At 36.0% G+C, this 12,614-nt stretch overlaps 1 protein-coding gene across 3 annotated transcripts in view; it reads right to left on the bottom strand.

The window, feature by feature from the left end:
- The window catches only part of ASCC1 (activating signal cointegrator 1 complex subunit 1), a 98,860-nt gene that overhangs the window by 79,380 nt on the left and 6,866 nt on the right, over positions 1-12,614 (bottom strand). For all 3 annotated transcript variants that reach the window (XM_045783145.2, XM_045783147.2, XM_045783146.2), the window contains exons 4-5: positions 12,268-12,365; positions 6,624-6,802 (exon numbers count right to left, since the gene is read on the bottom strand). In XM_045783145.2, coding sequence (XP_045639101.1) covers positions 6,624-6,802; positions 12,268-12,365 — 277 coding nt within the window. The remainder of the gene's footprint in view (positions 1-6,623; positions 6,803-12,267; positions 12,366-12,614) is intronic.

Below are 12,614 nucleotides of genomic sequence, written 5' to 3'. Positions count from 1 at the left end.
CACTGGATGCAGGAAAAAAGTAGCTATTTAAATAAATAAATAAATAAATAAATAAATAAATAAATAAATAAATAAAAAATAAAGAAATCAATAAATAAAAATTGTAAACACCCTCAATCCAAAAATGGTAAAGAAAAAATGACCAATGAAAAGGTGGGACAAAAAAAAAAATTGCAAAATGGTAGATTTAAACCCATGCATATTTATAATTACATTAAAAGTAAACAGTCTAATCATTCCAGTTAAAAAGCAGAGATTTAAAACACAAAAACAATATTCAAACATATGCTGCCTTTAAGAAAACTATTTTTAATATAAAAATACCAATATGCTAAAAGGACAGAAATAGATATACAATGTAAATACTTATCAAAAGAAAGCTGGAATGGCTATAATAACATCAGAAAAAGTAAACCTCAGAACAGGGAATACTGTCAGGGATATAAAGGGATATTTCATAATTATAAAGCAATCAACACATCAAGAAGATATGAAAAAAATTAACAGAAATGAAAGAAGACATAGATGAGTCCATAATCATAATTGGAGATTTCAAAAGTCCTCTTTCGGTAATTAACAGGACAGAAAATGAGTAAGGATATAGAAGACATAAAGATCACTAACAACTAGATGACACTTATAATGTTTGTTGAACAATCAACCCCAAAACATCAGAATACACATCTTTTTCAAATGTACACGTAACATTTACCAAGACAGACTATATTCTGGAACAGAAAACAGATATAAATGCATTTAAAAGAACAGAATCAGAGTATGTTATCTCATCAAGAGAATTAAATTAGAAATCAGTAACAAAAAGGTATCTGGAAAATCCCCAAATGTAGAAAAGTAAACAACATACTTGTAAGTAACACAAGGGTCAAGTAAGACTTACAACTGTATGTGAATTTATAATTATCTCAAAATAAAAAATTTAACTAAAATACTAAAAAAAAAAAAAAAACCCACAAGGGAAATTAAAAAATACTTTGAACTAAATGAAAATGAAAGTACACATATCAAATTTGAGGAGATGCAGCTAGAGTAATGTGTAGAGAGAAATTAACATCTTTAAGTGTTTATACTAGAAAAGAAAAAAGTCTTCTATTAATGATTTAAGCTTCCACATTAAGAAACCAAAAAAAGAGCAAATTAAACCCAAAGCTATGCATAAGAAATGCAATAAAAAAGATAAAATAAGAAACCAATGAAATAGAAAATGGATAAACAATACAGAAAAATCAGAACCAAAAGCTGTTTTATAATTTTCAAAGACCAAAACAGCTGACAGACCTCTAGCCAGACAGATCAGAAACAAAAGAGATGACATAAATTCCTAATATCAGCTTTAAAGAGGGAATATTACTACAGAAATTATAGACATTAAAAGGATAATAAAATATTATAAGCATCTTTATTCCAATAAAATTCAAAAACAAGATGAAATGGACAAATTCCTTAAAAGACACAAACTGACAAAGCACACTCAAGAAGCAGATAACCTGAATAGTCCTAATCAGACCAAAGAAACTGAATTCATAATTTAAAACCATCTCAGAGGGGTGTCTCAGTGACTCAGTTAAGTGTCTACCTTCAGCTCAGGTCATGGTCCCAGGGTCCTGAGATCCAGCCCACTGTCAGGCTCTGGGCTCAGGGTGGAGTAAGAATCTCTCTCCCTCTCCCTCTGCCCCTCCCCCTGCATGTGCAAGCATGCTCGCTCTAATAAATAAATAAATCTTTAAAAAGATAAAAAAATAAAATTTATATGGACACTGAGGGTGCCTGGCTGACTCAGTTGGTAGAACATGAGACTCTTGATCTTGGGCTTTTGAGTTTGAGCCCCACGTTGCGGGTAGAAACAACTCAAAAAATTAAAATTAAGATTAAAAAATAAATGAATAACAAAATTTATATGGAAATCCAAAGACTGTGACTAGGGAAAACAATCTTGAAAAGAAGAATGAAATTCACTAAAAATTTCTTCTATATAATAGGCAGATAATGGTCTCTTACTACCTATTGACTCTTTATGCTGTGCTTATTCCCCTGCTGTTATCAGAACATGATTTAAAGGCAGGAAGAAAGCAGTGTCACTATGGAGTCTCCCTGAAAACAGGAAGGAAGTACCCTGGAATGATTAAGGCCAGCATGACATTCAGAGCGGCCAATCTCATTCCAGTTGAGTTAAAGTAATCATTCTCCAATATTTGTTCCCTCTCAGCCCAAGTCAGGAACAAAAGAAAAGTGAGAAAGTGCACCCACACATACACACACACACACACACACAGAAAAAAAGGCTAACTTATTATAAGCTGCTTGTCACATACCAAAAATATCTGTAACATTTCAAAAAATATATAACTATGGAGCTTCAATAAGTTGGTATTTACAAGGTAAAATAATTTCAAAACTTACCAGTACCCCAGCCCCAAATTTACCAACGAACATTGAAACTTCAGTGTTCCTGACCTTCTCCTACCCCACCCTCCACTGAGAATGAAATCATCTTGCCATGAAATGCTAAGAGAAAAAAAAATATTCTGACGGCTTACTAATTTTATATATATATGTAGTATTTGACTTAGATGTGCCTTTGTTCAAGTACACAAACGTCAAGTTAATCACTTAAAAATGGGTTATATAATTCTATGCTGTCTACCCGTATTTTCCAGTCTGAATCTACTCACCTTTGTAGCCTCCTTTAAAAAACTTTTTTTTTTTGAGTAGAGTTAACACAGAATGTTACGTTAGTCTCAGGTGTACAACACAATGATTCAAATTCTCTATACCTCATGTCATGCTGTAGTCTCCTTCTTAAATAATCAATTTTATCAGTTCTCATTCCCAGCCCCACACAAGTACTTGGATTCTAGTATTTCTATATCTGTGTATCTATATTTCACTATATTCTAACACTTAAGACCCAGCTTGAGGGGCACCTAGGGGGCTCAGCTTGTTAAGTGTCCAACTATTGATCTCAGCTCAAGGGTTGTAAGTTCAAGCCCTGTGTTGGGCTCCACACTGGATGTGGAGCACACTTTCAAAAAAAAAAAAAAAAAAGATGTGGAGAGGTTCACTTGCCCAAGTCTACACAGAGTGAGGAACGACAATCACACCCAAGTTCATCTGTTTCAAAACCAAACATATTAACCACTGTTCTATTTTCATTCCATATGCTTTTATTCCTCTCTTCATTACATGATTGAGAAAACACAGCATGGATGGACATCCATATGCATAAAATGAAGAGCTGCAGGCAGAGGGAGAGGGAGAAGCAGGGTCCCCACCGAGCAAGAAGCCTGATGCGGAACTCAATCCCAGGACCCCAGGATCATGACCTGAACAAGGGCAGACGCTTAACCTGCGGAGCCACCCAGGCACTCCCTGGGTATTTACTCTAAAGAAGGGAAAATTATGTTCACATAAAAGCCTATACATAAATGTTTACAGCGATTCAATTCATAATTGGCCCAAACTGGAAACAACCCAAATGTCCTCCATTGGGTAGATACCCAAACAAACTGAGGTGCGTCCAAACAGTGAAATACTACTCAACAACAAAAAGGAACACACTACTAATAGACACATCAACTTGGCTGAATCTCAAAAGCTTTATGCTGAATGAAAGAAGCCAGTTTCAAAAGATTACATACTACATTATTCCATTTATAGGACACTCTCAGAAAGACCAAACTGTAGTGACCGAGAAGAGATCAGTGATTGCCAGGGTTTGGGGTGGGGAAGAGGTTACTGTAAAGGGATAGCATGATGGAGTTTTGTGGGGTGGTCAAACTGTTCTGTATCCTAGCTGTTGTAGTTGGTTACAAAAATCTATACACATCCCGTGGGGCACCTGGCTAGCTCAGTTAGTACAACATGATCTCGGGGTTATGAGTTCAAGCCCATACTGGGTGTAGAGATCACTTAAAAATAAAACATCAAAAAAAAAAAAAATCTAGGGGCACCTGGGTGGCTCAGTTGTTAAGCGTCTGCCTTTGGCTCAGGGCGTGATCCCGGCGTTCTGGGATTGAGCCCCGCATCAGGCTCCTCTGCTGGGAGCCTGCATCTTCCCCTCCCACTCCCCCTGCTTGTATTCCCTCTCTCGCTGCCTGTCTCTCTGTCAAATAAATAAATAAAATATTTAAAAAATAAAAAAAATTTTTTTAAATATCTAAACACATCCCCAAAAAGTCCATTTTACTGCATGATAATTTTTAAAGTAAAATAAAAGATTCTTTAATTCTTCTGCAGATAACTGGTTAAATAAATAGGGGCTAAAAAAAGTTACAACCTTACCTCTTGTTATATACCAAAATACATTCCAAATAAACTAAAAAGTTAAATGTAAATTATGAAGTAATACTGATCCTCCTAATATACAAGAAGCTCTTACAAATAAATTAAAAAATACTCTCAGAAAAAAATGGGCCAAGACATGAAGAAACAAGAATATATGAAAGTCTCATCTCACCAATAATCAAATAAATGAAAAATTAAGCAATGAGTTAATATTTTTTGTCAACTGGATTGCCAAAAAAAAAAAAAAAAACCAAAAACCCAAAAACCTTAAAAGAATAATAACACCAATATTGGCAAGGGTGGGAAAGAGAAACTAAAGAAAACTATAGTTTGACATGGTTAATTGTTACAACATTTCCTGAAGGTAATTTGGAATATATATCAAAACCCTCAACTCATGCACACATACTCTTTTTCCATTTTTAGGAATTTACTAAGAAACTAATTAGACTAGTGCAGAAAAATGTATGAAGAAGAAGAGTCATAACATCATTATTTTTAATAATGAAAAACAGAAATAATTTAAGAAGATAGAATAAATTATTATTACATGATGTGGGAAACAAAGGCAAAAGAAAAACTAAATTTCCTTCAAACAGGAAGAGTGACATTCCTCTAGGAACTCGGCTGCCTCGATTTGATACTTTGCTAAGGGCAAAAGGCAATCTTAGCTTAACATGATCCCAACCCCCCAGGATCCTGTGAGTCTACTTTAACACATAAAAATTCCTTTAGAAACTTCCTTTATCTCTACCCTCCCAAGATATATGTTGACAATCATCCCCCGAGCATATGGCCCACTGATATACATCTGAAGGGTCTCATGACTAGGGTTTTTACTAGACAGTAATAAATGACCTTTTCCTAACAACAGCTAGCCCCTGAGGTCCTGGAAACTTTGCTCCCAAAATTCTTCAGAGACTTAACCTAGCCCTAACCCCCTCCCAACATTTTTGTTTTGTTTTTTTGTTTGTTTTTTAAAATTTTTATTTATTCATTTGAGAGAGGGCACATAAGCAGGGTAGAGAGGCCCAGGGAGAGGGACAAGCAGACTCCCCACTGAGCAGGGAGCCCAACCCCCTCCCAACTTGAAAGTATATAATCAGCCATTCCTCATGATCCCAGTGCAAGCTCTTTCTGCCTACACGCTCCCTGTGCTTTAATAAAACCACCTTTTTGCACCTAAGACATCTCAAGAATACTGTCTTGGCTATCGGCTCCAAAACCCTACCCTTTCAAACCACATCATTATATAGCCATATAATAGAATACTAAGCAGCCATTAAAAATCAAGTTATTGAACTGTTATCGAAATAAGATTGTTATTTTAGTCATCACTGTTATAACTTTCTTCATGTCTCCAAAGCAAAAGGAAAGATTTTTGTTCAATAACAAAATAATGATCTTGGTATAATGCAAAATTTCAAAGAAAGCAGGATATAAAAGCATATACAAGCCAAATTCTGTTTTTTAAAAATATTTGTGCATGTGCCACAATATTATCTCTCAGTGATGAGATTATGGGTGTCTTTTTATTCATCTTTATTTTCTAAACGTTCTATAAAAAACATGTTAAAAAAACAAAAAACATATATTATGTTCATAAATTTTTTTAAATCAGTGTTTCCTTAAATCGCCCAAAATTATATCCAAAAGAAATTTTCAAATTTGTTTTCTATGGGGTGCGTGGATGGCTCAGTCGGTTAGGCATCTGACTTCTGCTCAGGATATGATCTCAGGCTCTTGGGATGGAGCCCCGCATCAGGCTCCCCACTCCGCAGAGTGTCTGCTTTTCCCTCTCCCTCTGCCCCTCCCCTCCTTGTGCGTGCGCGTGCTTTCTCTCTCTCTCTCTCAAATAAATAAATCTTTAAAAAACAAACAAACAAAAAAAAGCCTTGTTTTCTAATCTAGATTACCTGCTGCTATCCCGGTCACTGTTACATAAGAACAACAATTCTATATGCAAATTTCTTCTAGTTACTAAACCCCAAATAAGCCATTACTGCCCAGGACAGAAGATCTACAGATAATGGCATCTCATTAACATTGCCAGCCACAAGGTGCAGAACAGTATGTATATTAGGATAATACTTTAATGTCTTGAAATTTTTCAAGAATATTTCAATAATACATAGAGGCTTATGTGCCAATATGTTTATGCTTTGTTCTTCAGTTCAGAATCATAAGAAAGCATCAGAAACGGTTACCTTTTTTGGTGGGAGAAGATATGTTTATCTTTCTACCGTTTGAATTATGAACCACCATTTTTGTACCTTTTCTTTTTCTTTTTAACTTTTTGTTTTGTTTTGTTTGCTGCTTACCATGGAGCACTTCTCCAGTACTTCCTCCTGGAACTTTAGGAATCGCTCCTGAACCTCAACTTCATTGAGGAAAAAGGCAAGGAAGTGAGTGAAGGGTTGCTTTCTTCTAAAAGTGAGCAAAAGAACATCAATCCGAGTTCGAGCTGAAATTACACCACTTCGATGCTGGCCAGTGATTACTGCAAGCAAAAAAAAAAAAAGGGAGGGATGTTTAACACGACCATCCAATGCTTATAAGGTAAGTGACCTTAATACTGTCATCTCTGCAGAGCTCCAACAGTCCTGAATGTGTACATAATTTCTGAACAAGCGACAAAGGGTAAGAAAATTACTAATGAATTCAATCGAAGCAGAATGAGGTTTAAAAACAATATCCCTAAAAAAAAAAAAAAAAAACAATATCCCTGGGGGGCCTGGGTGGCTCAGTTAGTTAATCGTCCAACTCTTGATTTCAGCTCAGATCATGATCTCAGGATTGTGAGATCAAGCCCTACGTGTCCTTGGGCTCATGCTAGGCATGTAGCCTGCTTAAGATTCCTCTCTCCCTCTCCCTCTGCCCCTCCCCCCAATCTCCAAAAACCAAAACAAACAAAAAAACCAGAATATCCTTAAGACCACCTCATGAAATAAAAAAATGAGTTAAAAAGGCTATATAGCTACATAGCAAACCCTTATACCTTGCAGGTGGGAATGTAAAATGGTGCAGCAGCTACGGAAAAGTATGGCAGTTCCTTAAAAAGTTAAAAAGAGAACTACCATATGACCAGGAATTCCACTCCTAGATAGAAATCCAAAAGAAGTAAAAACAGGTATTCAAAGGCGCCTGGTGGCTCAGTCAGTAGAGCATGCGACTCTTGATCTTGGGGTCATGAGTTTGAGCCCCACCTTAGGGGTAGAGTTTACTTAAAAGAAAAAAAAAGAATAGATTTTTTTAAATAATATGAAATACAAGAATAAAAATCCGGAAAAAATTTTTAAAAAAACAAAAAATAAAAAAAATAGGTGTTCAAAAAACACTTGTACACGAATGTTCAGAGCAGCTCTAGTCACAATACCAACAGGTGGAAACAATGCAGGTATCCAACTGATAGATGGATAAACAAAATGTCCTATCTCCATACGATAGAATATTATTCAGCTCCCCCTAAAAAAGAGAATGAAGTATAGATACATGCAAAAATATAAATGAATCTTGAAAACGTCACACTAAGTTGAAGACACCAGATACAAAATGCCACCGTATGCTTCCATTTACAGAAAGTAGCCAGAACAGACAAATGCAGAGGGACAGAAAGATTACTGGTAGCCAAGGACTGGAGGCAGGGAGGAATGGGGAGTGACTGCTTAACGGGCATGAGATGTCCTCCCTTTGGGAGGATAAAAATGTTCTGAAACTAGATAGTGGTGATGGTTACACAACACTGTAAGTGTACTAAAAGCCACTCAATTCAACACCTTAAAATGGTCCAAATGGGAGGTCTCAGGCTGGCTCAGTCGGTAGAGCATGTGCCTCTTGATCTGGAGGTCATGAGTTTGAGCCCCACGTTAGGTGTAGAGTTCACATAAAGAAAAAACTGTCAAATGGTAAACTTTATGTTGTGTATATTTTAAACACACACACACAAAAAGCACAAACAGTATATCGCACAGAAAATCAAATAACAATAAAAAGTCAAGAGCAAAAAATGGAGTTTTCTGTCATGTAAATTTTACCCCAATTTAAAAAAATACCGTGGCAGCAATTATTAGAAATTCACTACAGTGAAAGACCACAGGAGCGTCTACTTCAATATATATAACCCTATCGTAGATGTATGAAAACAGAAAATTAAAATAAAATGCTTATCTGTACATTATATGGATGGATACCAATTGTCCATATTTTGTATTAACTTGGCCTTCTCTGATCTGGGCTCTGTCTTTATGTATAAATGAAAGAGGGGCGCGGCATGAAGCACAGCCCGCTGTCTGCAAAGAAATAAAATCACTTAGAGATTACACAATCTTGGTGTAAGCAGAGATTAAATCTCTAGGTTGTAGAACTGACAAGGCTTGGTTCAAAATAGCAACTAAGGAAAGGTTTTGCAAAAGATATGAACAATGAACAAAATTGGCATTTTAACAGACTATTAAAACTGTGAAAGATAGACTTATGAATATGATATAAAATATTGAAGTATTAACTGTAATAGTAGCAAAATGGGCTCTGTGCTTTAAAGACCACAAAGTTTGTCCTTCCACGCAACTACAGAAATTAAAGAAAAAATTCAATTTATTTATCCTAATACTCTCAACTAAAGCACTTGAGATTTTCTATAAGAACCATCTTTCTATTCCTCAATAAGAATGAAAGTATCATACCCATTTTACTACAAGGAAACAAGATAGACATTTCTAGGAAAAGAAGTAGATTCTGAGGGGTGCCTGGGTGGCTCAGTCGTTAAGCGTCTGCCTTTGGCTCACGTCATGGTCCCAGAGTCCTGAGACTGGGCTCCCTGCATTGGGCTCCCTGCTCAGTGGGGAGCCTGCTTCTCCCTCTCCCTCTGCCTGCTGCTCCCCCTACTTGTGCTCCCCCTACTTGTGCTCGCTCTCTGTCAAATAAATCAATAAATAAAACTTTAAAAAAAAAAATCATTAAAAAAAAAAAGAAGTCGATTCTGAATGAATTAATTAACAGAAAGCCTGAGAACCATTTACCTAAGTCAAAAATTGACAGGAGTAATAGCCAAGAAATGTAAGTAGACATATGGTGTTTTCTAATGGCATCATTTATATTATTAGACAGAATACCTGGAGAATCCAGAAGACTCAATGCTCAGTGAAGGTAGGTATCCATAACAGGTACTCAAATATTGTACTAGAGAAATACTGATAAAGGAGGGTCTGAAGACAAACTGGGACAAAATTAAAGGAAAGTAAAAATTATCTCTGCCAAAGACCAAAAATTTGGTGAGAAACTAAAAGGAAAAGGAGCAGAACGGAAGGAAGCTTAAAACTCATGTTTATGTTTTATTTCTATAAAAGTCTGGTACAAAATGTTAAATCTACTATTTTTCATTAAGAAGGTGGTTTTATCTCTATAAAAAAAGTAAACTGAAAAGGGCACTCAGTGAAAGGTGGTCAGCCTGATTTCCAGAAAAGATTCCAAGTTGATCAATTAATGACTAAAGAGCGAATACAATAAGGTTAGAAATATTCTACAGACGCTAATAGCTGAGAAGACAAGGATTTGCATGGCCAGGGTCTAGGGACTATACAAAGGATAGATAGGAAAAAGAGAATTAAAGACAATGACATTAAACTTTTAAAAACCAATTCTCTAACTACAATAACTATTATTTTGAAAGCATCTTCCGATCCCATTACCTGAGACTTCAAAACAGACTACATGACCAGATCCTTGTTGAGAGGACAAGTTAAAACCTACTGCATCATTTCCTTCTTTAGTATCTCTAATTTGGGAGAGGCAAAAGAAAATGAATAAACAACAGCAAATACCACAAGCTGTCTTAGTCTCACCTTACAACTTGATTCACTCTAACCAATAAATTTGATTTTTCTATACTTCCCTACAAGACCAAGAGGCCCATTTATCCTTTTGTTTTTCAATTAAATTAGATCCAATAAATTCTTACTTTTAACGATTAGACACACTGGGTTTCACACTGAAATATTTGTACTTTCTAAGTCAAAATGGAATCTTTACAACACACCTACCCTTTTCTGGATATGTTTTGGAGTGACTTTGGCATCTTAAAATGGCTAAGATCTCCACATTTATAGCATGTTACAACTTTTACTGCAATAAAAATTATTATAGTTACTATGTGGATAGAAAAATGAGGAATACATTCAACTGTTAATAGTGATTATTTCTGAGGTTCATATTACAAAATCTCCCTTTATACTTCACATATAATTTCATAAGCATTTGGTTTTTTTTGAAAGCATGTATTAATTTATAATCAGGAAAAAAACTAGATAATGAAATAAGCTTTACTGCAATTATAAAATTACTTCAAAATTTATAGCTTGAACTTTATTTTTTTTTAAGATTTTATTTATTCATTTGAGAGAAAGAGAGCACAAGCAGCTGGGAGTGGCAGAGGGAGAGGGAGAAGCAGACTCCCCACTGAGCAGGGAGCCCAATGTAGGGCTCAGTCGCAGGACCTGGAGATCATGACCCGAGCCGAAGGCAGATGCTTAACCATCTGAGCCACCCAGGCACCCCTCTAGCTTGAACTTTAAAACTTAAGGAAAGACCTGATTTTTCTACCTGTAATTCTAAAGAGCTATATATTTTAATGAAAGTCCTTCAAAAATGTCATTAAAGTTCTTATGTTAGTGTCAGTTGATACTACCAAAGGGCTGGGGAAAACTCTAGCATTTGCTGTCCAACACAGGAGTCCACATACTAGTTAAATGAGAAGTTAAACAAATTAGAAAGAAATGGAATTAAAAGTTCAGTTCCCCAGTCATACTAGCGACATTTCCAGTACTCACAATCACACGTGCTCGTGACTCCCGTACTGGACAGTGGAGGTAGAGAACATTCTCATCATCACAAAAATTCCTTTTGGACAGCACTGCTCTACACTCAACTGCACTGTATCTGTTGGGATGATTATTCTTACAGAGCACAAAATGAGAAGAATACTAGTAATTTTTCTTTCCTAAAACTTACTAAAACCTACAGGTATTTATAAAAAATGTATTATTGGTGGCTCTTGCACTTACTTGACTTTGAAAAAGTCCTATCGTTTTAGGGGTGCCTGGGTGGCTCAGTCAGTTAAGCATCTGCCTTCAGCTCAGGTCATGATCTCAGGGTCGTGGGGTCGGGCTCCCTGCTCAGCGGGGAGTCTGCTTCTCCCTCTCCTTCTGACTCCCTCTCCCTCTGCCTGCTGCTCCCCCTGCTTGTGCTCTCTCTCTGTTAAATAAATAAATAAAATCTCAAAAAAAAAAAAAAGAAAAAGAAAAAGTCCTATTGTTTTAGAATGAGTTTCCTCAAATTTTGTCCCTACAGTGCCCTTCACTCAAAGCCATTTTACAACACAAGCCTGTGCCCTTGGTTCACAATGACGCTTGGTACACACACTTTCTGACTTGACTTATACTGAACTATTTTTCCTCCCTTGAGCAGTTACTTGATTCAGGTTGTTATTCTGTTACTTTTATAATATCCTTCCCAGTCTACAAAGCACGGTAGAAACAAGAGAACACTTCCGGAAAGGGCTGAACTTTATTGCAAATTCGCTGACCTCACTGGTTTTCTCTAATTCTAACTTGAAACAATTCACAAATTCCATTTCAAGCTAGTAAAGCATAAAAGAATTCTCCTAATACACAACAAAATCTGGAAGCTTTATAACATCAGTACACAGTAAAGTATAAAGTGAAGGCCCAGATACTCATCAAGATAAGGTTGTATAACTACATCTTTCTTCATTTGGGAGATGGTACTGATATATCATAAAAAGGCCAATTGTTACAGAACCCCACAAAGAATACAGTCACTATTCAATCCTACCCAGGGACGCTAAAAAAAAAAAAAAGAATACAGTCACTAAATACCTCCATTGGGTCACACTATTCCATACTCATGCAAAAGTGATTGCAAATACAACTTAGATATACTGAGTCTCACCAATTTCTCCTTCTTGTCCAGGCTTAGGAATGCTAATAGAAGTTTTGGTTTCCACTTCTAGTTTCTTCCTAGTGTCCCCTCTTTTTCCAACTATATGCCTATAAAACAAAGAAAAATTAATTAATGGAAGGATATTAAGTCAAATGTACCAGAATAAAGAATTCCACCATTTTTAAATCATATGTGGCCGCAGATACTCCCTTACAGAAAAGTGCTTCAGTAAAGGCTCAATATTTATAAAGAAATTACAAGTTGTATAGCTTTACAGAATGTGCTGCTTTGTATTCATTGGCAAAATGATGCCCTACAGTCAATTTAATGAATAAACAGAAATAACTAAGCCACGC

The sequence above is a fragment of the Ursus americanus genome, chromosome 6, assembly GCF_024610735.1.
Source record: "Ursus americanus isolate L20-20 chromosome 6, mUrsAme1.1.p, whole genome shotgun sequence".
Classification (NCBI taxonomy): domain Eukaryota; kingdom Metazoa; phylum Chordata; class Mammalia; order Carnivora; family Ursidae; genus Ursus; species Ursus americanus.
Note: the sequence above shows the minus strand (reverse complement) of the source record. Positions and strands in the feature narration are given on the sequence as shown.